The sequence below is a fragment of the Protopterus annectens genome, chromosome 10.part0 (assembly GCF_019279795.1).
Source record: "Protopterus annectens isolate FY-2018-M chromosome 10.part0, PAN1.0, whole genome shotgun sequence".
Lineage (NCBI taxonomy): Eukaryota > Metazoa > Chordata > Ceratodontiformes > Protopteridae > Protopterus > Protopterus annectens.
Window position 1 is genome coordinate 900,035,794 of NC_056744.1, and position 25,882 is coordinate 900,061,675.

General features: G+C 38.3%; 1 protein-coding gene across 2 annotated transcripts in view; it reads left to right on the forward strand.

The window, feature by feature from the left end:
• Positions 1-25,015, forward strand: part of LOC122812816 (tartrate-resistant acid phosphatase type 5-like) — a 245,051-nt gene extending 220,036 nt beyond the window's left edge. For both annotated transcript variants that reach the window (XM_044084869.1, XM_044084868.1), the window contains exon 7: positions 24,696-25,015. In XM_044084869.1, the coding sequence (XP_043940804.1) occupies positions 24,696-24,935 (240 nt within the window). In that variant the 3' untranslated portion in view covers positions 24,936-25,015. The remainder of the gene's footprint in view (positions 1-24,695) is intronic.
• The last annotated feature ends 867 nt before the right edge of the window (positions 25,016-25,882 follow it).

Sequence of the window (25,882 nt, forward strand, 5' to 3'; positions counted from 1 at the left end):
ATAAATGTATGGAGACGCACACATATATATATATATGTATATATACACGTCAGTAATGCTGCCTGCTCCACTTAGCATAACAACCTGCTACTTTATAAATTTTGTTTGACTGAATTTCCTTGCCCCATGATAAATAGACATCATACTAATAATCAAATAATACAGCGTATACACTTGAATAATATCTAAATCAACATTACTACTAAGACTGCCCCTGTTTTTACTAAGAAAAATGAAACTCAATTTGAGTTTCAAATAACTTGAGATAGACAGTGTTTCATTCAAGCCATAGTTATTATTTGCATTGCACCTCAATTGCCAGAGCAATTCTCTAAATTCCAAAATCACTTCCACTGGCCCACCCCTTGTGTCATAACTTTGAACTTGTTCCAACACGGAAAATTTAAAATGGTGTTGTGGGTGCTCTAAAATGTGTTTAGCCTTTAGTGTTTAGTTCTTGGAATTACCTTTTCTGATATCATAAAGATGCTGGTATATACGTTTATGCAATCTGTTAATGGTTTTACCAATGCAGAATTTTTCACATAGCTAACAGGTTGCTATGTAGACCAAACCTTTGCTCTGGCAATTTAACTTTTTGTTGAGGTGCATCTTCCCATAACCTTTTATATGAATACACCTAGTGTCATCAGTAAAGGGACATTGTGCACAGTACCCACATTTTTGCATCTGTCTAACTTTTCTATTAGTGCAATTAGATTCCAATATATTCTTAATACAGCTGTCTCTTTTATAAGTCACTTTAGGTTTCTCACTTAATATAGATTTACACCTGTCATCTGATGTCAAAACTATCCAATTATTATGCACAATTTGTTTGATGTCAAAAAATACGCTGTTAAAAGTAAGTGTCATGGCATCAGTATAGGGGCTAACAATCATTCCCTGCTGATTAATAATATGAGTGTCAACCATTTTAAATGTTCCATGTTGGAACAAGTTCAAAGTGATGTCACAAGGGGTGGGCCAGTGGAGGTGATTTTGGAATTTAGAGAATTGCTCTGGCAATTGAGGTGCAATGCAAATAGGGTTGGGAGGGTGGCCTAAGGGTTAAGGTGTTTGCCTTACAAATACAAGGTGCAAGGTTTGAGTCTCACAAGGGATAATTGGCTAGGCTTAAAATGGCTTGCAAGGGCAGTTAGCTTAGTACTAATCTATGAACCTATGAACCTATAACTATGGCTTGAATGAAACACTGTCTATCTCAAGTTATTTGAAACTCAAATCTGAGTTTCATTTTTCTTAGTAAAAATCAGTTTGTATTGGCAGTGGATCACTTGAGTTTAGAGTAATCCCTGGTGCCTAGTGCTTCTCCCACTCCCTATCTCTGTACTGATGTAGGTGCTGTTATATCACTTGAGTTTAGAGTAATCCTTGGTGCCTAGTGGCCCTCCCACCCCTGATCCCCATACTGATGTAGGTGTTGTTATGTCACTTGAGTTTAGAGTAATCCTTGGTGCCTAGTGGACCTCCCACCCCTGATTTCTGTACTGATGTAGGTGCTGTTATGTCACTTGAGTTTTGAGTAATCCCTGGTGCCTATTCATTCTCCCAGCTCCTGATCCCTGTACTGCTTTCTTGTTTGGTAGATGAATACAACCTTTTGACTGTATCCACTATTGCGATTTGATGGGTCAACCATGCTGACCTACACAGCTGAGTGATTTATTTAAATGGACGGTGTGTAGATGCCTTATTACTGGCTGTTTCTGTGGAGAGAGCACATGGCTAATTATCACATGCCTGTCCTTGGGACTGTCTCCTTAGAATTCAGCACGGCTGTGAAGCCAGCTTTAAGTGGTGCTGCACGTATTCATTTTAGAGTACAGTGTATCACTGTGTTAGGGCTGTTTCTGAATACAAAAAGTTTACACATCACTGCAACTTTATGAATGACCCCCCCCCCCCCCAGGGATTTTTTGATGAGCTGAATAGAATAACTTGAGTTTCCGAATGAGGGAAAAAAAAATCTTATTTAAAAAATAATTATTTTAAATATTTAACTCTAAATTAAAAAAAATACATATTTTAGTAATAATGGTAATTACACAATACTGGATGCACAATCTAACTCACTATGAGATGAACACCACTGCCTCACTCTTTCAAAGGCTAAGTGACTTGCAGTATAGTACATGTCAAATCTACTTCTTGGTTCCTTATTCTTCAGAATACTCAAACTTTATAACCTCTCCCTTCTCTCTTCCAAGCTTTTTACTGCCACTCAAACCTATAATCAAAGAAGCCATTTCAGAGCCTAAAGACCACTTTCTTAGCCTGTAGTCAACTAACCGTTGCCTCTCTGTCCTGGCCCCAAAAGCTGTGGCTGTCACTTCCTCCTGATTTAACTAATCAGATAAACTACTCCCTGTTCAGGCCACAGTTCAATCAATTCTCACTAAAACCGTTTGAATACAACTGTCCATCTAAAGGACATGCCACCTATACCAGTATCTCCAACTGTGTAGTACCTTTATCTCCAGCATACCTGAATCACCAGAATAAATCACGTATTCTAAACTGTGATTCAGTTTAGCACATCACTACTCATCTAAACCCACTGATTATAATCCAGCCCCCCTTTTACCTTACTGGTCTCAGATAGGTATCCTAACTTAGCTACTACTGCCATAACTACACAATGTGTACTCTTCCTACTTTAACTCTATTCTCCCTTTTCTGTTTCACTTATGAAATTATACGAATATATATGTTAGATCTTTTGTGTATACATTATTTGCCAGATTTTCTATACTTTCTAATAAACATAAAGTACTTTTATTTGTATATTGTACATTGTTTTGTTACATTAAGTAGATCCTGGAACTCTCTTCCAGCTGATATTACCTTACTTTCCACCTTAGGTCAATTTAAAACTAGACTCAAACAACATTTGTCACTTAACTGGCTATGTCAATGTATCAAGCCTGGCTAACTCTCTCTAGAATGTGCAAAAATCTGTTAACCAGTTTACTGTGTAATTTAATTTAATCCTGACTTGTGCTCAGGATTAACTGTAACCTGTGGAACTTGTTTAATTTGCTTACTTATGTAATCTCTGTAAATAGTCTGTTTGTAATATGTAATGCTGGCATTATGTAATGCTGTATCTGCTTACCCTTGGAGCTTTTCTCCCTGGGCCTCTGCTGAAAATGGACATGCATCCAGTCGGACTATCCCAGTCAACAAATGTAAAATAAAATAAATTATGATATAACCCAGTTTGAGTTTGTAATTGGCCATTGTTTAATCAGTGTTCTACTCTGGTGATTTCATTCGTCTCCTTATTATATATTTTTACTTAAGGTGGCACGCAAAAATCCATTTTAAAATGTTTAATCTGACTATTGTATGATCTCATGTAGATATATATATATGTGTATATATATATATATATATATATATATATATATATATATATATATATGGATCTACCTGAAAAGAACGAAAGCTGAAAACGCCGACAATGAGAAGACCAACACCAAAAGACCGACAACGTAAATGATCGACAGTCCAGAATCCCGACGGTGAAAACACTGACATGCGCGACTGTGTAAATATATGATAGTGACGGACTTTAGGGTTAGGGTGTGGGTAAGGTAAGTGTGCGTTAGTGATGGACTTTAGGGTTAGGGTGCGGGTAAGGTAAGTGTGCGATAGTGATGGACCTTAGGGTTAGGGTTTGGGTTAAGGTTAGTGCATAGATAGTTGTGTATGTAAGGTTTAGTGTAGGTTTGTAAGGTTTTTGGTGTGCTTGTGTTGTGTGTGTGTTTTTCGGAAACGGATTTGTTTTGTTGAGTTTCGGGATTGTGGTTTGTTGGGCATTTAAACTGTTGGGCATTTCAATTGACGCTCTTTTCGTGTCGGTGTTTTCGTTGTCGTGCTTTTAGCTTGTCGATCATTTCAGGTAGATATATATATATATATATATATATATATATATATATGTATATATATATTTTTTCCCTCTCCATGAAAAATATACAATGCAAATAATTGATTTAGTTAATACTCTTTTATGTAGTTTCATGTAGTTTTGGATTTTCAATATACATTAAAGTACTGTGTTATAATTTATCACCTGTAAAACTTTTGTTAATTTGTATGAAAGTATATATAAAGTTTATGTTGATTTCCTAAAGCTGATGCAGTACTGATTATGAGAGATCCTTATCTGACTATTCTCATTTCCATGAATCCTTGGTTTCCTATTGTCACAAACATTTAAAAAGTTTCTGACACTGTTAAAGTGTTCTTATCTATGGCAAATACCAGAAAGACATTATTCCTTATTCATATATTACTACTGTAAAAGAGTTTTCCTCTGAATCTTTGAGGTCCATTTGGCAGGTGGTAGTTTCCTGTTCCTGAATCCCTACTGTTGCTATTTACTGAATACGATTCTTGTATTTATAATGTAACTGAGATTGCAGCATCTCTTTTCACTTTTGTAAGGTATTCACATTTCTTCACTATGTTGTGACCATGTAGTTGGTATATTTAAATATGGGGATGTGGGAGATGCAACCCATATGAAGAGAACAGGCAAAGCTGCCTTCAAAAAAAATATATATCATTTGTAATGTTGGGCCAAAATGTATTTAGAAGAGTTGTGTTACTGATGGTTTGTGACTCATCAGATGGGCTTTCACATGCTTGGGTTTTAACAGTGCATGGTGGAAGCATGCATGATAATCCATCTGTTTCCTTACAGAGAAACAATACAATATCTCCAACACCTTTTTGGGAGAAGGTAAAAGGAAATTGTCTGTTTATTTTTTTACTATTTCTATTAACAAAACAATGGTGAACAAGTAAGACATTCACAGGAATTTAAGGGTTGTGAACATACAGCAGCTCTGTTAAGATCAAATTATTTGTGGATGGGTGACTTTTCCCTGCTACTAACACAACTTTTTACTAGAATTTGTAGGGTTGTCAGGACTTAAAGCTATTTTTTAAAAGGGTTACATATTTTGAAAAAGCACATCAATGGTAATTTCACTATGGAGCCTGCATAAAAGATTAGCGGAAGTTGTATGGTGTTTGTTCAATGCCTATTTCCAGAAATTTGAAGAAAAGAATCCAAACTTGCCAAAGATTTGGAAGCAGCCTACTAATGTTTACTGGCATAGCAGACACAAAAAAGTACCCTGGTTTTCTTTGCAGGCTGGCTGATACACTGAGTACGTTTAAAGTAAAAATTAAGCAGAGAAAAGGAAATAAATTCAGCAAGGGCAAATAATTACAAGACAGTTTTCTTGGAAGACAATGGACAACAAAAAGTGTTTATATCCTGATCTGTTTTGAGAAAAGTTTAATCTTGTCTTGACTCTTCTGTTACTCCATGCAAAGTATGTTACATTTCCTTATCTGCAGCTGAGATCTGAAAAACAGTGGAGCCTTGGATGTGAAAAACATGAAAACATAATGAAGGATTGATGTTCACTTCAGTGAAACACAATTTACTGAATCATTATTGCTGAATTGCTTGGTTACCACACATACAGATGCACATATACATAAAACAAGCAGTCATGTTTCTAGACTCACAGTGCACTCACAGGGCTCCCAATTGAAATGCCAGCACTTGAAATGCCTAGTGCTAACAAGTTGAATAGAAGAAAGAACATTCAGGAGTAGAGTGATTGCTCTTCTCCTTTAAGCTTCTTTTTTTTGCAGGGGAACAAGCCCCCTGCACCCCCTGATATGTGGGTGACCTCCACACCCCCAGCTTATATATACCAACTCCGAGATCAACATACCTTGGAGAAAAGGGAATATTCTGGAAAATGGCCATCTTGGACTTGGTATATGTAAGTCCATTATTTTGATCAATCAGACTCCGTGTTCCGGGACTCACTGTGGCAAATTCCAATATTTTAAAAGGTTACCCACTCACAAAATAATTTTATGCACGTGCACACACACACACACACACACACACACACACACACACACACACACACACACACACACACACACGCACACACACACGCACAAACACGCACACACGCGCACACACACACGCACGCACACGCGCACACGCACACACACACACACACACACACACACACACACACACACACACACACATACTGATAGCCTCTTTTATACACACACACTGCACTGCACTCCTTACCTCAAGTGGCAATCTGAGTAGAGTGAAGCTGCTCTTCTTTACCTTTTGTAGACTTTCTGTCACTGAAAAGCATAGGTACATGCAGTTAATCTGCTGTGTACACATATGTTCTGTACACTACTCTGCACAGAAATTACCTATTATGGACATCTGTGACTTGCCATACTAGGCAATTTTCCCTCCAGAGCAATGCACAGGGATTCTAATGGGCGTCATTAGCATAGGCCCCAGTCTTATGACCTCCACATTTCCATGTTGTGCTAAATCAATGCTGCTCTGCAGAGAAGAGTTGCACTGCTGATCATTGATAGGGACTATGAATTGAATGGCCTTGCCTAGACCTCAAAGTGACTAGAGTGTTTTTTGTGCTGTGCACATTTTTTATGAATTCCACTGTTCATCTACAATTGTAAGTCAAAGTTTTCCACTTTTGATTGATAATATTAGGGCCTACATGAAATGCTACAGAAATGTTCATGCTAGAAGTGTAGACATATTTGGTGATACTAGACATTAGATACTGTGGTTTTGTACACTAACACAGTATCAGTCTTTATTGTGCACATTTGGATTATTGTAGCGCTATGAGACGAATGTATAATTTGTTTGTTACACTGATAAAACATATACTTATGTTATTTGCAGTCCACAATACTTTTTCAGCAAATGTGGAAGTAGAACTGATTTATTTTTGGTGTTGTGGTACAGTTAATTTACATGTGTGAATAAAACAAATTTATGGCCAAATACCTGGACCATATACAGCTATTATGAAAATGCCAACCCTCAGAACTTCAGGAATGTAAAACACTGTACTTTTTTGGTGCTTGAGTTGATTCATTGATTGATGGATTAATTCACTAACATTATCTTTAACATATTCATATTTGCTTGATACCTGGAACTTGTCCCAGTGGGGAAGTGGGGAAGTCAGATAACCTTGTATGGGCAGCAGTCCACTGCAGGATGAATGAGTGTATATACTGCGTTCCAATCACTAATACAGAAGATTATAAGCTAGTCATAACCACAGTACTGTATATTCGAGACATGGATGCCGAGAAATTTACCTTGGGAATGAAGCTCAAGAGGTGAATCTTAGCAGCCATATCGAGAACACAAAATTTAGGGTTATGATTAGAGACCCGAACATAATTCTTCATAGTGCATGGAGCTTCATCTGCTCCATGTAATACTAATTACAGAAAAAAAAGTGTTAAGTGTTTTGCCAGCTTTCAAAGTCATAAAGACACCTAAGGTGGGCCATCTACAGGCCATAGAAACTACAGACCCATAATTCTCACTTGTCATATGTAAAGCCATGGAAAGAATTATCATGGAGATGATTAACAGCGATATAGTAAACCTCCAGACACTTGACCCAACCCAGTTTGGTTTTGTCAAGGGCAGATCATGTCTGCTCAACCTGGTGGACTTCTTTGTGAAGGTCACCAAGGCAATGGATGAGGGCAAAATCATTCACACTGCCTACCTTGGCCTGGCCAAGGCATTTGACACAATATTCCACTTGGGCATTGTTAACAAAGTCAGGATGTTAGGTACAAACCTGTATGCCACCCGGTGGATAGCCAACTGGCTCACACACAGAACCTAGGAAGTTAGAACTGGGGAGTCCACCTCTGCAAAGAGGCCGGTAACAAGTGGAGTCCCTCAGGGATCAGTCCTTGGACCTCTCCTTTTTGGCACTTACTTCTCAGAAGTCAGTTCCAATGTCAGTGGTCTCTGGCTGAATAAATTTGCAGATGATTGCAAATTAGGAGCTGTCATTGAATCTCACATTGACACAAATGTTCTCCAGGAGGGGCTGACACAGACAAACAACTGGTGCCAGAGCCATGGACTAAAACTAAATGCCATGAAATTCATAATAGTATCCTTTGGAAAGTCATCCATCCCTGGTAACTATCATATTGATACACCCTTTAGAGTTGACCCAGTAGTCAGGGACTTAGAGACACACATATATAGTACTCTAGCCTTTGACCATCACGTGTCTACAGTGGTGAGGAAGTCATTCTATGTTGCGCAACTTATAAACAAAGGTATTGCATTTAAGTCCAAGGAAGTTATTGTTCCACTGTATTCAGCATTCATCAGGCCTATCATTGAGTACAATGCCCCCTTTCGTATGTACCTAACCAGGCATATCCAACAACTGGAATGTCCACAGAGGTTCCCTCATTAAAAGAATACAGGGCATAAGTAAAATGTCCTATGCAGACCACCTCAAGGCCCTATCCCTGTATTCTGTCTCCTACAGGCTGTTGAGGAGAGAGCTATACCTGGCATACAGGGCATTGTGAGACCCCACTCTGATGGACCTCCTGCATATCCACAAAACAAACAGCACCAGAATTACCCATTCTAAAGACTTAAGCCTTGCCTGCGATATAAATAGGAACTACTGGAGAGATTGGTATGTATCTCAGAGACTACCCTGTCCATGGAACAGGCTCCCCATCCATGTGAAGCAGAGCTCCTCCCTAAACCATTTCAAGTGCAACCTGGACAATTGGTTGGAAAACCAGAAATTCATCCCTGGTTTGGCACCGATGTCTCTAATGGACACGGGTAACCTGTAAATGGTTCATTTTCCAGGCCCATGCTTACACTTAGCAAGGGTATCAGAACTTGTCAGAGATTTGGGATGCATGGCTAGGCTTAAAAAGAAAATTGTGGTAATTAGCCTAATAAACACCTATAAACCTATAAATGTATGAAACAGTGCTGTAAAAAGACAGAGCAACACATTGTCTTAACTTAGGGTAAGAAAGTCTGAACAGCAAGGAAGATTAACACAGACAGCAGGCAGAAATAAATCTGTTCTGAATTCTGCCACTGTCATTTACTGGCCAGTACAGGCAGGTTTAACTGCCTAACACAATACCCAATCTTAACAACGGAAACAGGGGTGCTTAACAGTTGATAATATTGGGTCTCTCACTGTAGACGTGCTTAACTGATTTGAATTTTTCCAAATATTAGAGTATAATTAGAATGCTCCACGCAGTTCATTAGAATACAAGAAATGTAAAACTGCTAATATATAGACTTAATTAATTGCTTGTCTGGATGTAGATTTTGTTTCATGGGAATGGACAGAGGGTATTTCTTTAAGTATGAATGCACATGCTAGTTTGAAGAAAAAGAGTACTGGATGTTTCAGTGAAAGAGGTTTATATCATTTTGAGTTACAATCATATTCAGGCGATAATTGTATGTGAAGATTTACCTACAGAGTTCATGAGTTCAATTCCATTTATATCTGCATTGAAAAAACAGTAACATTGTTTACACACACACACACACACACACACACACACACACACACACACACACACACACACACACACACACACACACACACACAGTTTCTGGGTGATTTTTAATGGTTATTTGGCTCCCCCTTGTGGTTTTGTATCTGAAGAACTAAGTACACTTTCTGTAAATGTGATTAGTTTAAAGTTTTGACAGGCATTATTACAAAATCAGCATGTTAGGCAATATTTCAATAAATGCTCACAGCAACAGGAGCACACAAAATTTTGTTTTCATTTTACGCTCATGAAAGCTAAGCACAATATATGTAGCAATTTGAATATTTAACTTTATGACACCAACATGGTGTGTACTTTGCTTTATTTGGTTTTCTCTAAATGTTGATCTTGTTTGGCATGCCTTCCTTCCAATACAGTGTTTGGGCTTATACAGGTCCTAACCTAGTCTGCTTGAATCACATTTTTTTTTATTTGTGCACCAACCAAACATGAGCTAATTCATGGATTGTATATCGATTGCTCAACATATCAGATGCTGGTGAGGTCAAAGGCAAAAACACATGCTGTCTGTCGGTCTAGGGTCTTACTGCTAACTCAAAAATTAAAGAAACGAAGAAATAAAACAAGGCTCCTGTTCATTTAAATATTTTTAATATGCAGTTAACATCTTTTAAACTATAACATCCAAATTAGTGAGCAAGAAGACTACAAAAGCACTGTAAAATGCAGTTTATTAGTAGGAAAAACTTTCAGGCATGCATTCAGTAAGCTGGCCAAACTGTCAGGGCCACAAAATGACAAGCACTTTTTCCTTTTATGTAATATGCAGGCAAGGGGATTTAAATAAGTAAACCTGAGGCTCATACCGGAAGTTTGCCAAACAATGCTTAGTTAACCGGTTCATCTCCTGGCTAGGGTGACTTCTGTTTTGAGATTGAATGTTCTTGTGCCTGTATAGGGTTTCCCCTACATTTATTTATTCATTTGTATTTGTTAACTGAGATAGAATACTGATTGCAATGGACATCTGAGATTACTGTAAACACAAAACAATATTTTCTCCTTTTCATTTTTTAATCATCATTTTCTAAACCGTTTGACATGGAAAGTGTTGTGGAAATAGCAAACTGAGAAGTGTAGATTAAAATTCCCTCATTAGCAAAAGGCACCAGCTTATCCTTGTCTTCCAAGAAATAAGAAGTGATATAATAGTTATAGCAGAACTATATCTAGGATGAGGCAAAAGGGGCAACCACTCTGGGTATAAGGGGGCATTATCAGCATATCTTTTTATCCCAAGGTCATCATGTGAATGTAAGGACAGGCAGTAGTGTGGGAGAGTGTTAAGGACCTTGTGCTCCTCCATAGGAGGGAAGCAGTGCCAGACTGGAAAATAGATGTTTTTACTTTTTTTCATGTAGAACATGAGGATTTTAGGGACCTGACACCTCTCTGATAGTAGGGAATTGAAGAAACTATCTTTTTTTTTTCTGTCACAAAGATTGTGGAAGTGGACAATTAGGTCCTAGCCTCCTTCTTATGAGTGAAAAGAGGAGTGCTAAATCAGAGAATGGACCTTTATTTCTATCACAAAGAGTGTGATGGTGGACAGTCAGGACCTAATGCTCCTTCTTATGAGTGAAGGGACGAGTGCCAGATCAGAGAATGGACCTTTTTTTTTTTGCTTCTTTAACCTAGTATTGAGGGGTACCAAATTGGGCACTGGGTAACAAATGTGCCAGCCATGTCTGTATCTCAAAAGATGTTTTGCATCTGAGCTGGGGTCCCATTTAAGTGGGCTGTGCCTAGTATACTTTCCGTGGAAGTACCCAGGGCATATTCCCACAAGGTGGGCAGACTCCCTCAACTAAGTCCTCTCAACATGGAACAGTAGTGGCTGTACTCCAAGATGCTTCTGGAATGCTGAATTCCTGAGTCTGTCATGGAGAGTGAGCTTGTCTATCCCACAAAGGAACTTAATTTCTGTTGCCTATATCTGAGATCACTCCCTTTCAGTCACTATCCAAAAATCATGACATTAGGTGAAATCATTATGTAGATCCTCAGCAGACTCCTTCCACACCCCTTTTAAATTGTAGTACCTATTGGTCAAATGAAGGGATAACCACTTGCACTAGCATAGGATAGAACACTTCTGTCTTTAATATCGCAGCTTCCATCATTGTTAGTGACCATAACTAAGTCTTACGGTTAACACAGTGACAAATGCTGATCACCTTTTGGCCACAGCTCTTTGCTGCTGTGTCATCTGATGAGGTCTTGCACAGGATCTAATCAAACTCCACATGTACAACCTCCCCAGGTATGTGGAAGGTGGGAGCTGAACTCATCCAACATAGAAACATCAATTAGATGTCTCATTACAAATTTGAGATTTCTGCATCTGTCCAAACACTGTTCCAGCCTTCTGACCCAAATCACCACCAAATGGTGATTGGCAGACAGCTCAGTACCTCTTGACATGAGTATATCAAATGTATAGTTCTAGATTAGATAATAAGACTACGAGGACAGTCATTGACCTTTGGCTCAAGATGGTTTTGTACCAAGTACTTTTGAGCTTCCATGTGTTCCAGTATGGTGCCTGTCATGGACAGCTGAGGAGTAGAACAAATGCCCAACAAAAGCTGACTGCTAAAGCTGGTCAGGTAAATTGTTTTTTTCAGTTCTCCCCTTGCATGTATCACCATTATTTCCCACATGAGCACTGAAGTCTTCCCAGTATAAAAATAGAACCCATAAACAGGATCACATCTAGCACCTCAAGCACAGTCTCTAAGAAGACTGAACACTCCAAATAGTGGTGAGATGTCCATGCACAAACAACAAGGCTGAGTTTCCTTTCTGTAACTCACAGATGCATTGAGGCAACCCTCTCATTTGCTAGCACAGACTCAAATCAATGGCATGTAAAATGGGGCCTTTGATAAGGATCAGTTCCAGTAGGATAGAAAATATTCACCATGCTAGAAGGCTAGATCCCAAACCAGTACTGTCTGTAAATGTAATAACAGTCCCATTGTGATGGTACTTTTCACCCTCCTGTACAAGCTCTGCCTCCTTCTATAGGAGTGATGCCCTGATGCTACTTGAATGGCTTCACATTCTACCCCTTATCCTTTGCTTTGTGTGTAGTTAGCCTACACTGCAGATCAGCATAGCTTTCACAGAACCACTAGGCACTCAGTGAATGCCACTTGGTTCCTTGTAGGCCCCAGGTTCCCTATTTTGGCAAGGTTCTCAGATTCTTTAACTGATCCATCATGGAAGGCATTCTGGATTACTGTTTGACTGACTCTTCCTCTCCACCTCTTTTTTTTCCAAAAATGATGCTAATAGTAAGCTTCAATTACAGAGAAGGTCAAAGAGAACAAATTAGAGTGGTTCATTCATATGTGCAGGAAAGCAGAAGATGATTTGGTTAAAACAATTTGGGAGAAACAGAAAGAATGCAAGAGGAAATAAGGATATTAAGTCATGAGACAGATAGGCTGTGTGATAGAAGACCTGGGACAGCCTGGAGATTCCACAAAACCATGTAAAAATTAGAAAAAGGGGGTTGGTGATGATAATGACCTTAGCAGGAACATAAAGGTCCAAACAACAAGTCTATGGGTCCCAAGGGCACTCCGTTCCTCTACCACTATAAGGTCACAGTTCAAGGAGGTTTCATTACTTGGCAAATGTACTATAGTGCAGGCATGAACTGTGAAAGAAGTATGCATGTGAGAACATCAACTTTCTTCTGTTGAGAAGACTGCATCTGTACCATTATTTGCTTTCCATTGTATCGTGGCTGGGTAACAATTATACTCTTCTCCATTCCAAAACCAAATTCCGTGGACATTGCCTGAGTTGCTGGAATCATATGTCAACTTGTCAGCATATGCGTGACTCATTTATAATGTTCACAACAAACTACAATTGATGTGCAGAAACGCTTCTGTACAATGTTAGCTTCAAATGAGGCGTGTTTTTATTTGCAGGACCAAGTGAGCCATGCTTGACATGCTTTTTTTCCTGACTCTTGTTTGATGTCCTGGCCTTTCAGCTTCATTGCTAGCTGACAGATAGTTGATAAAATGGTGTTTGATAGGTGGAGATACTAGTATTTTGTAGCTAGAAGGCTGACAATGGCCTGTCAACCTAATTATGATGCCAAAAACGTAGGTCAGGTGAAAGTTAAGACTGAGATTCCATTTAAACTATTGTTATCCAAGGAAGTTTCAGAGCAATCTACCTTCCAGAAGCAAAAGTAGATTTGTAACAGTTATGTTTTTATCAAAAATATTTTATAAATTTTAACATGCAAAGTATTTTGAAAGATACACCCATTTCAGATGCATGAAAAATACTGACTTGCCTATAGAAGACATGAAATAGCAATTCTGAAAAAGAAAAGTATATTCAAAAATTACCAAACAACAAATACAATAAAAATATACATGCTGCAATAACAATGCAGAAATATTTACAAACCAAAAAACAGCTAAACATTCTCAGCGGTACATTCCAGTTTTAAGATAAACAGAGCAAATCAACAAACTATATCTGCATTGCTTGAGTAAATTGAAGAACCCATGAATGGGGGCAGAGCCAAGATGGCCACCTGATAGCAGCAGTTTTTCAGAGCTCCATGAAACTAGTATAAAAAAAAACAGGAAATAACTTATTTTATTTTAGCAAAAATACTTAGAATTGATAGATGAAAGTATAAACTATATTATTAGTAACTTTGGTAAACTTAGGAAAATTTTTCTGGTCAAATTATAAAGGGGAATATATCATTTATGGAGATGAGCACTTCGAAGACTTCTCATTCTGACGTGGCTTTAAAAAAAGAAATGCAGCTTGTGACATCTGCTCTACAAGAACTCTCACTAAAAGTGGATGATTTTAAGGAGAATTTACAAAACCTCAAGGAAAATTGTCAGAAACAAACAGATTCTCTCAAGGAACTTATACAGCAGCATCAATGGCGAATAACACACTTAGAAGCATCCCTGGATGATCTTGATGGAAGACTGAAGGAAGACGAATGCCAGAAAGATTTTCTCATCAAACAAAACATTTGGCTTCTCAATAAAGTGGATAACCTGGAAAACAGGGAGAGAAGGTCAAATATAATGATTTGTGGCATCCCTGAGAGAGCTGGAGGAGAGGATATAATTTCTTTCCTGAATACCTGGATTCCAGAGATTTTAGATTTAAAGGAGGGCCTATCCTTTGATATTGATAGGGCTCATAGAACTTTAGGAAAGCCAGTGTCAACATCCTCCTCTTCTCCTCCCAGATCAATAGTCATAAAGTTTCTATCTTATTTGGACAAGGAATTGGTCCTAAAATCTGCCTGGAGGAAAAGTCCATTAAAATCAAAACCCAATTAAGTATACTTTACTGAAGACAACTGCATTGATGGAAATAAAAATCAAAGAACTGCAAATCTGTCCCAGGCCATTGGTAAATAATCCTTGGAAGAAAGTTACATCTTTGTTGGACACTCTGCAATAATCAATATTGTATCTCTGATAACTGATCTGTTAATTCTATATTTAATAACATACAGTGTATATAATTGAAAGTCAGGCTATTGTATATAGTTGTTTAAAATGATATTTAAAAATATTATGTAAATGTTATTTTAATGGAGAATAAAAAAATATTTGAGAAAACCCCCCCAATTAGGTTTGATAATGACTATTCTACCAGGGTTATGGAACTGAGGAAAAAAGCTTGGCCACTAATAAAATTGTTAAAGCAGAATAACATCAAAACTCAGCTTGTCTTTCCTGCCAGAATAAACATTCTTTATCAGAATGAAATGAGATCATTTAATTCCCTAGAGGAAGCCACTGCCTTTATTAAAAACAATAACATTATTTCCTTACTTGAAGATATGGAATAGGCATCTGCATCTCTGAAGAGAGTTAGTGATAAAACTTCTTGGACTGATGTTAAAAAGAAAAAACAAAAAACTGAGTCAAAGATTGCTTTCCCCACTAAATCTCTCAAAGCATCTACTGCAACTGGACTTTAATTTGTTTTATACTTGCTAAATCTTCAAGTAAGGTATGTCATGACAATATTTTTCTTATTGCTTTTCTTTCTCTTTTACTTTTTCATTTCTATACTTTTTTTGTTCATTTACAAATTAAATAACTGTTTATGCTTTTAGTATATTAGTATAATATTACTGGTTTATTGAGTGATATAATTGAACAGTAAGCTGTCTTTGCTTTTATGACCTTAAGATGACATGCTTTATTTCAAATAATATATAGCCCTTTGCCCTGCTAAATGTTCTGAGCTATTACACAGGCATAGTCACTGCTTAGATTATTTATCAAAACTGTTTTGGATACATGGGATAACAGGGCATATATATAATTTAGTATATATTAACTATTTTTTTAATATTTATAACTTCTGATTGTTTCAGAATATATATTGGTACCTGTGTGAGCAAAAAGCTGTTTACCGGCTTTTGACATAAATTGGGTCTCTCTGACAGTTATATGCTTGTATGTTTTATGGCACAAGGTTTCTAAATGGTTACAAGTTATGTTTCCTGTAGAGTTTAATGTTAAAGTACTGTTTTCTCTCTAATTTTCATTGAATGTTATTTTACTGTTTGGAAGTATCTGACAGTTAAACTTTGCATTTGTTACTGTAAATAAGCAGACTTTGTGATACAGTTAAAGTGAGGTCAGGAAACTGTACTGTGTAGTGTGCTGGGTGGGAAAATGTCAGTTTGAAATCTAAGAAAAAGAAGTTATGTCTCACCTTAATGTTCCATCTGTGTTGTAGATCTTTTGTTCATTTATTACAGATAGGACCTCGGTTCTATCCTTGGGACTGATATGTCCATTATCCAGCTCGCACAAGCCAAAAACTCTCAGCTAAGAACCTACCCACAACGCCCCTCTCCTAGATATTCCAGATCAAGTTTGCCCACCCTAGATAGAAGATGTAGTAATAGGAAAAAAGGTAGGAGGATCTGTCTGAGCAAATACCCTAACCATGAGTTCTTAATGTCCACGAGGAATCCAGGCAGGGGGAAGGAGGGCAGGAAGTAATGAATGAACAAAACATCTACAACACAGATGGAAGTTATGGTAAGACATAACTTCTTTATCTGATGTTGTAAATCTTTTGTTATACATTACAGATAGGACTGAGTCCCCAGCTACTTGAGTCCTGGGTGGCCCTAAGGAAGGATATTGCTGAGCACAATAGAACCAAAAGATGCTTGTACCCTGGAGGCCAAATCCAATTTGTAATAAGATATGAAGGTATCAGGTCTTGCCCAAGTGGCTGCTATGCATATATCATCCATAGAGGCTCTGGAACAAAAAGCTACAGAAGTAGCCATAGATCTGGTAGAATGAGCCTTTATTCTTGAAGGTAAGGGTAGCTTATTCTGTTTTTAGATAAAGGTAATGACATTTCTAAGCCAAGAGGATAAAGTCACTTTGGAAACAGGTTTACCCAATCTGGGTCCTGCAAAGGCCATAGACAATTGGTTTGTTTTCCTGAAAGATTTAGTCCTGTCCAAATAACAACGAAGCTGCCGGTGCACAGCAAATGTGTGTAAAAGGTACTCCCCTCTATTAGAAAGCTTTGGGAAGAAAACTGGCAGGTCAATATATTGGTTAATGGAAAAGCCAGAAATGACCTGGGCAAGAAAGAAGGGTCAGTATGAAGGGACACCCTATCCATGTGGAAGATCAAATAAGGACTCTTGACACTCAAGGCCTGCAGCTCAGATACTCTTCTTGCTGAGGTAAGTGCTACTAGAAGTATGGTTTTCCATGACAAAAATTTCAAATCACATGAATCAAAGGGCTCGAAAGGAGAGCCTGTGAGAGACTGAAGCACCAGAGTCAAGTCCCAGGGTTCTAAGGGAGGCTTGACCGGAGGTTTAACATGTAATACTCCCATCAAAAAGGTCTTGCATAGGTGGTGTGACATAATTGAAGAATTATCAAGACCATTATGAAAATTGGCAATAGCTGCTAAATATACAGTGATTGTTGAAGCTGAGGCTCCTGCATGTAGAAGAGTATTCAGGTATTGTAGGATCTTTTGAATAAGCATAGAGAAAAGGTCTAAGTTCTGGTCTTTGGCCCAAGTAGAGAACCTAGTCCATTTACTAGAATAAACCTTTTGTAGTGGAAGGTTTGTGTGAGGCCAGAAGAATTTCATGAACAGGAGATGGGATGTCAGGCAGCCTGGCAATCATTGGAAGTGGAGGAACCAAGCTGTGAGCTTGAGACTGTGCAGGTTCAGATGAATCAACCCCTGAGGATGGGATAATAGATCCTGAGAATGTTCCAGGATCCACAGGCTGTGAATCAGATGAGGCCATAGAAACGTGAACCAGACTTGATGTGGCCAGTAGGGAGCAATGAGGATCACTTTGCTTTTCAACCTCTGAGCTTCCTGGAGAAATTATGGAATGAGGGGAAATGGGGGAAAGGCATACAGAAGAGCCGGGGGCCAATCATGCGTTAGAGCATCCCTCGGTGGTTCCCCCTGTGGGGGGATCAAGGCAAAATAGCTCCTGCATTTGTACTTCAGGGGGGACGTGAATAGATCGCAGCAAGGCTTGCCCCAAAGTTGGAAGATCCAATTTGCTATTACAGGGTTGAGGGACCACTCGTGAGGCATCAGAATGTTCCTGCTCAGATTGTCCGCAATAAGGTTGGAACTCCTGGAAATGTGCATTGCTATAAGAAAGCGACTGGAAGCTATTGCCCAGTGCCAAATCCTCATGTCTTCCCGACACAGGGTGTAAGATCTGGTTTTGCCTTATTTGTTGATATACCAGATGACCGACATGTTGTCTGACTGAATTGCAATGGTCCCCGAGGGTAGAGATGCATGGAACGCTTGCAATGCTAAGAGAACTGCCCTCAGTTCCAGGATATTTATGTGCAAGTTGGCCTCAATGGGGGTCCAGGTACCGTGGACAGTCTTTCCCTGAAAATGCCCCCCCCAACAGTGAAGCATCCGTGGTCACCATGGCTGTGGGTTGGGGAAGACAGAACGGTCGACACTAAAGATTCTTTTGTGGCTTCATCCACAATAGCATTTCTTCCTTGCAATGGTTTGCAAGGCATATCATGTGGTTGAGTGGGTGGGTTAACAATGACCATTGCGCAGAAAGGAGTCACTGCAGGATTCTCATGTGCAGTCTCTCCAGTGGAACTAAAGTAATGGCAGCTGCCATGGAGTCCAAGAGTTGCAGTACAATACATGCTGGTACAAACATGTGAGGAAGAAGGTCTTGAATTTGGTGTCTTATTTTCAAAAGCCTGTGAGGGGGGAGAGGAGCTTGACAGGATGTTGTGTCAAAGACCACTCCAATAAATTCCAGTGCCTTCATTGGGGACATCTGAGATTTGTCTTTTTGATTGTAATCCCCAATGTCCCCTGGGGACACATGGCTGAAATGACAGTCAGCTGCAGAGAAATATGGCTGTTTGCAAAGACCCTGTGGGCAAAGAGAAGCACATACTGCCATGCTCACAGCTTTAATAACCAAATGTGTGGAAGCAGAAAAAGTAATGAGTGTTGTGCTCAGTGTTGAGTACATACTAATGTAACTACATCATGTAGAAGCATGCTGAGGAAATCCTGCAGGCTACTGTAGTCACATTTATGCTCCAGTATGCGTTTTAGGTAATGTTCCCTACAGAATGTAAAGGGGGTAATGATCCACACACCATGATTATAAAGGTACTGCCCATTGTGCACTGCATTTGTACTGCCACTGACATGCCCTCTGACTAGCCTGCTGCTGATGCCTGCCATATTGCCTGCTGTCTCATGTTCCCTTGAGGACCATGGACATCGTTTTCCCCCTGTGACTTTGGTTCTTGAAGTTGTGGGTATGGCAACACATTCTTCTCTTTGCCTACAGGGAATTTGCAAACAGCCATATTTCTCTGCAGCTGACTGTCACTTCAGCCATGTGTCCTCAGTCAAATGTACTACAGGGAAATGTCTCGCCATCTAGGTGCCTGAACCCCAGGATTCTATTAATACAAGTTCCTTTATTATTTATCTTTAAAAAATTCTGATATGGATTTAACTTTGATATCCTTAAATACTAATGGCTTAAACAACCCATATAAGAGAGCCAACCTACTAAGGTATCTTAAACTAAACAAGGCTAAAGAAGTTTTTCTCCAAGAGACACACTTTAAAATAAATGACACATTTATGTGGGACCCTAAGGATTACACAATACTTGCTCAATCGTTTTATAAAAATAAGACCAGAGGAGTAACAGTTCTATGGAAAAAGACTTTCTTAAATCCCCAAATCATTTACAAACATGTAGATAATGATGGACTCATGGCCTTAGTTATACTTAAGTTTAGTAATAGAATTTGCACCCTAGTTAATTTATACTGGTTCCCGGGTATGCGGGGTGGACTAGCTAAGAAACAGACCTTATTACAACTACTTCTAAAGGTAATATTACACTAGGAGGTGATTTCAATTGTGTCACAGATATTACAGAAACTACCAATAGGAAATCTCCTAGACTATTGTCCTCAGCCAAACAGTTAAAAAAATGTACAGAAATGTTTAAAGTAAAAGATACCTTTAATGCTTTGGGACTAAATTCTTTACTATTCTCACACCAGGACTATAGACATGATACCCAAACTAGAATAGATAAAATATATATCTCACAAGATCTTTACTCTAAAATCTTTATTTTTTCAATACAACCTTGTCCCTTTTCAGATCATAATTCCTATTGTTAACAATTCACTTAGAATTCAGTCAATTAGTTATTACTTCAAGGATTCCTTCATATATCACAAAAATTAAAGACTTTAAATCTTGGATAACTTCTGAACTTCAACCTTTCTTAGAGATTAATTATAAACCTGAGGCAAACACAATTATGGTTTGGGATTCTCTTAAGGCCTATCTATGTGGTAAAACCAGTAGCTGGTACAAAAATAAAATTAAAGAATGGGACTCAGAGTTACAGCAACTCCAAAATCAAATATTATCTCTTAAATCTAATACAAACGTAATTGCTACAGATAAGGAGAAGAAAATAAAAGAAGCAAATAAGAAATACAATAAAATATTATCCCATAAAACTAATTTAGCTATGGAAAAACTGAAATTAAATTCTTATGCTACCTCTCCTAAGAATCTTCATAACCTATCTATGAAAGTTAAGATACAATCAAAAATGAATAACATTGATAGTATCTTTCATGAAGGGAAAAGGAAAAAAAAACTTGGACATAGGGGACATTCTGGAGGCTTTTAATTATCATTATGCAGAGCATCATAAAGATAAAATAAGTACAAATGAATGTGAGAAGTTAGAGAATATAGTTCTCAACATAACAATAATTCCTGAGGAACTTAAGCTAGATCTACAAAAAACTATTTCTTAAAAAGGAAATTATAGATGGGATTAAAGGAAGTAAGTCTAATAAAGCACCTGGAATAGATTGCTTAATTATTGAAATTTATAGATTGTTCTCTTCTTCTATAATCTCTCTCCTACATGCCTCACGAGTGGTCCCTCAACCCTGTAATAGCAAATTGGATCTTCCAACTTTGGGGCAAGCCTTGCTGCGATCTATTCACGTCCCCCCTGAAGTACAAATGCAAGAGCTATTTTGCCTTGATCCCCCCACAGGGGGAACCACCGAGGGATGCTCTAACGCATGATTGGCCCCCGGCTCTTCTGTATGCCTTTCCCCCATTTCCCCTCATTCCATAATTTCTCCAGGAAGCTCAGAGGTTGAAAAGCAAAGTGATCCTCATTGCTCCCTACTGGCCACATCAAGTCTGGTTCACGTTTCTATGGCCTCATCTGATTCACAGCCTGTGGATCCTGGAACATTCTCAGGATCTATTATCCCATCCTCAGGGATTGATTCATCTGAACCTGCACAGTCTCAAGCTCACAGCTTGGTTCCTCCACTTCCAATGATTGCCAGGCTGCCTGACATCCCATCTCCTGTTCGTGAAATTCTTCTGGCCTCACACAAACCTTCCACTACAAAAGGTTTATTCTAGTAAATGGACTAGGTTCTCTACTTGGGCCAAAGACCAGAACTTAGACCTTTTCTCTATGCTTATTCAAAAGATCCTACAATACCAGAATACTCTTCTACATGCAGGAGCCTCAGCTTCAACAATCACTGTATATTTAGCAGCTATTGCCAATTTTCATAATGGTCTTGATAATTCTTCAATTATGTCACACCACCTATGCAAGACCTTTTTGAAGGGAGTATTACATGTTAAACCTCCGGTCAAGCCTCCCTTAGAACCCTGGGACTTGACTCTGGTGCTTCAGTCTCTCACAGGCTCTCCTTTCGAGCCCTTTGATTCATGTGATTTGAAATTTTTGTCATGGAAAACCATACTTCTAGTAGCACTTACCTCAGCAAGAAGAGTATCTGAGCTGCAGGCCTTGAGTGTCAAGAGTCCTTATTTGATCTTCCACATGGATAGGGTGTCCCTTCATACTGACCCTTCTTTCTTGCCCAGGTCATTTCTGGCTTTTCCATTAACCAATATATTGACCTGCCAGTTTTCTTCCCAAAGCTTTCTAATAGAGGGGAGTACCTTTTACACACATTTGCTGTGCACCGGCAGCTTCGTTGTTATTTGGACAGGACTAAATCTTTCAGGAAAACAAACCAATTGTCTATGGCCTTTGCAGGACCCAGATTGGGTAAACCTGTTTCCAAAGTGACTTTATCCTCTTGGCTTAGAAATGTCATTACCTTTATCTAAAAACAGAATAAGCTACCCTTACCTTCAAGAATAAAGGCTCATTCTACCAGATCTATGGCTACTTCTGTAGCTTTTTGTTCCAGAGCCTCTATGGATGATATATGCATAGCAGCCACTTGGGCAAGACCTGATACCTTCATATCTTATTACAAATTGGATTTGGCCTCCAGGGTACAAGCATCTTTTGGTTCTATTGTGCTCAGCAATATCCTTCCTTAGGGCCACCCAGGACTCAAGTAGCTGGGGTCTCAGTCCTATCTGTAATGTATAACAAAAGATTTACAACATCAGATAAAGAAGTTATGTCTTACCATAACTTCCATCTGTGTTGTAGATGTTTTGTTCATTCATTACTTCCTGCCCTCCTTCCCCCTGCCTGGATTCCTCGTGGACATTAAGAACTCATGGTTAGGGTATTTGCTCAGACAGATCCTCCTACCTTTTTTCCTATTACTACATCTTCTATCTAGGGTGGGCAAACTTGATCTGGAATATCTAGGAGAGGCGTTGTGGGTAGGTTCTTAGCTGAGAGTTTTGGCTTGTGCGAGCTGGATAATGGACATATCAGTCCCAAGGATAGAACCGAGGTCCTATCTGTAATAAATGAACAAAAGATCTACAACACAGATGGAACATTATGGTGAGACATAACTTCTTTTTCTTAGATTTCAAACTGACATTTTCCCACCCAGCACACTACACAGTACAGTTTCCTGACCTCACTTTAACTGTATCACAAAGTCTGCTTATTTACAGTAACAAATGCAAAGTTTAACTGTCAGATACTTCCAAACAGTAAAATAACATTCAATGAAAATTAGAGAGAAAACATTACTTTAACATTAAACTCTACAGGAAACAAATTCTATTGGTTAAGGTTGAGAGCTCAGACTCATGTTCCTCCGCAGTCCTAATATATGTATTGTTGCCACTATTCTGCATCTATGATGCTTTTCTGTAGTATCAGACTGAATCATCATCAAGGTTTGCATACTGTACCCAAAATCACTTATGAGGGCTGAAAAGGGAACAGTAGGTATCCTGTCCTTATATGCACATGTGCCATACTGCTACTATTGTCTCACCTGCCTACTTACCACTGAAGTTGTGAAGCATTAGGCAGGTCATGCAGGTTTTATGAATAGGTTGTCTAGTGGGAGGCTTTGTACTCCAGCACTGAGGTAAGTTTTAATCATGTTTATAGTGTCATTTCATTCTTTGCAGATATTTTTACCTATGGAGAGATTTACCCGGGAGGATGACTTAGAGTCCAGTTTAGTGCTGTTGACTATTATGCCATCACAGTGAGCAAAAATCATATAATCCCTGCTGACAGGGGAGACACTAAAAACATACATGGATCAGGAAGGAACAAATTGCATGGACTATGACAATCTTAAGAAATTACTTTTAATGAGGGCTGCCATAACTTTTGAGGTATAAGCAATGGAACTTCATATCTGGACTTTTACTGTAGATAAACTAGTAAGCACACAGCTACATGATTTAATCATGTTTTAAAGCTTTGAGTTGAACTTAACAGGCACAATAAAGTAAACATTTTAGAAATTTTGTGAGTTAAGATTAAAAGAACTTTGCCTAACAGTATAAGAAAAGGGATACCGTAAAGTGACTGAAGAAATCCAATAAGTTAATAATTTCATTAGAACTGCTAATAATTTGTGGCAGAGTGCCTAAAAATGAATGGTCTGCTTGAAAGGCTGAAACCGTCGTTAACAATGTACCATTTTCTGTGAGATAAAAAGCAGCTAATGTGTTCATTTGTTTTAAATGTGCAGTACGGGTCACATTGCTATGTTCTGTGCTACTAGCACTGACAGAAATGTGAAAACTGAAATACATGATTTAACTAAAATTGTTCCAGCATCTAGGGTAATTGAATCAGTACTGTATCACTCTGTTACAACCAAGCTGGTGATGTGCACTGTATTTTTAGAATAAAGGGAGGTTCAAGCTCTGTTAGATTATGGACGTAGATGATTTCTCTTGTTATGGGTCCTTTGGTGTATAAGCATAAAATTAGTAACAACTACAAACTGTAGGTAATGTGCATTCTTGGTGACACAAAAAGAGTTTTCCCTTGCACATGTAGAAATTCAAATAATTCTTTGGAAACTGTTGCATCTTGTGGCTGAAGCACCTTTATTGCAGTCTCAGTTGATAACGTGGCTAGAACCATCCAGTGGAGGAATAAATGAGTCAGAAGGGGAAGGAAGGGTTTTGATGATAAGGGCAGGAAAGGTCCAAAAATAAATAAATATAAATAAAAAATATGATAACAATAAGCTGAACTTATTATCTGGGTGATTAGATTGCATTTATGATTACTGCATTTGATACTTTAACAGGAAACCTTTTCTTCTTAATATTTAACGGATATTTTTGTCTTGTTTCTGCAGCTCATAAAAGAAGATGATGGTATTGCCTATATTGTAAGTGGAAGTGGAAACTTTGTTGATAAATCAGTAGCACACGAGTATGAAGTTCCACATAACTGGCTTCATTTCTTCAATGCCAATATTAGCACGTTGGGAGGGTTTGTCCATGTCAAGACGACTAGTGAAGAAATGATCATTACCTATATTCAGCCCTATGGAATGCAAGTATTTCAGTCTGTGCTTCCTAAACGGAAGCTGTAAGGGGATAACATGAATTGGGATAGATATATTCTCATCATTGACATATTCACATTTGGTAAATAAAGCTGTTTTATTTATGCACAAAATATGACTGTTTCCATGAATGTAGGTTACAGAGGCATCAACAATTGTTGTGCCGATTTTATTGCATTAAACATGTGATGCACATACATTTTCTAGTAACACTGCAGTCATAATGCAATATTTTCTATGTGTTGCCAGGATGCTTTATTGATGAAATATTGCATGAATGCTGATTCCCTAGACCCCCTTTCTGCAACTCAGACGAATATGATCCAACTATTTGGCAGCATTTTATAGCTTTATACTTAGACTGTGCTTAAGTACAGTTAAAGAGCCACAGCAGGTTGTGTGGATGAATAAGTTTATTTCATTTTGATAACCTTGTTGGAACACACTGAAACAAGGACTCTTGTATGAGTGGTATGGGGAAAAGTTCAATTATGTATTATTTTACTAAAGTACATAACACACAAGTATACGATGCACAAATAAATGAAACACAACTAAATGATAGAACATCATTTAGTAGAACACACAAGTATTCAATGCACAAATAAATGAAACACAACTAAATGATAGAACATCATTTAGTAGAACACACAAGTATACGGTGCACAAATAAATGAAACATAACTAAATGATAGAACATCATTTAGTAGTCATAGTTACCCTTCTATTACAATATACTGTGCTCAATCTTTTGATCTGGTTGATGTTTTACATTAACTTGGGGTTTTCTCAGAATCTATATTCATCTCAGTAGTGAAAACAACAATTTATCGAAACAGAAATCATCAACTCCCAATGTGTATGGTGACATGCCCAGAAATATTTAAGTTGCTGGGTATGTATGTGAACCACATAACTTTCCTACCTCATATACTTTGACCCTTACCAAATGTGTTTCTGCTTGTGGTAGTGGT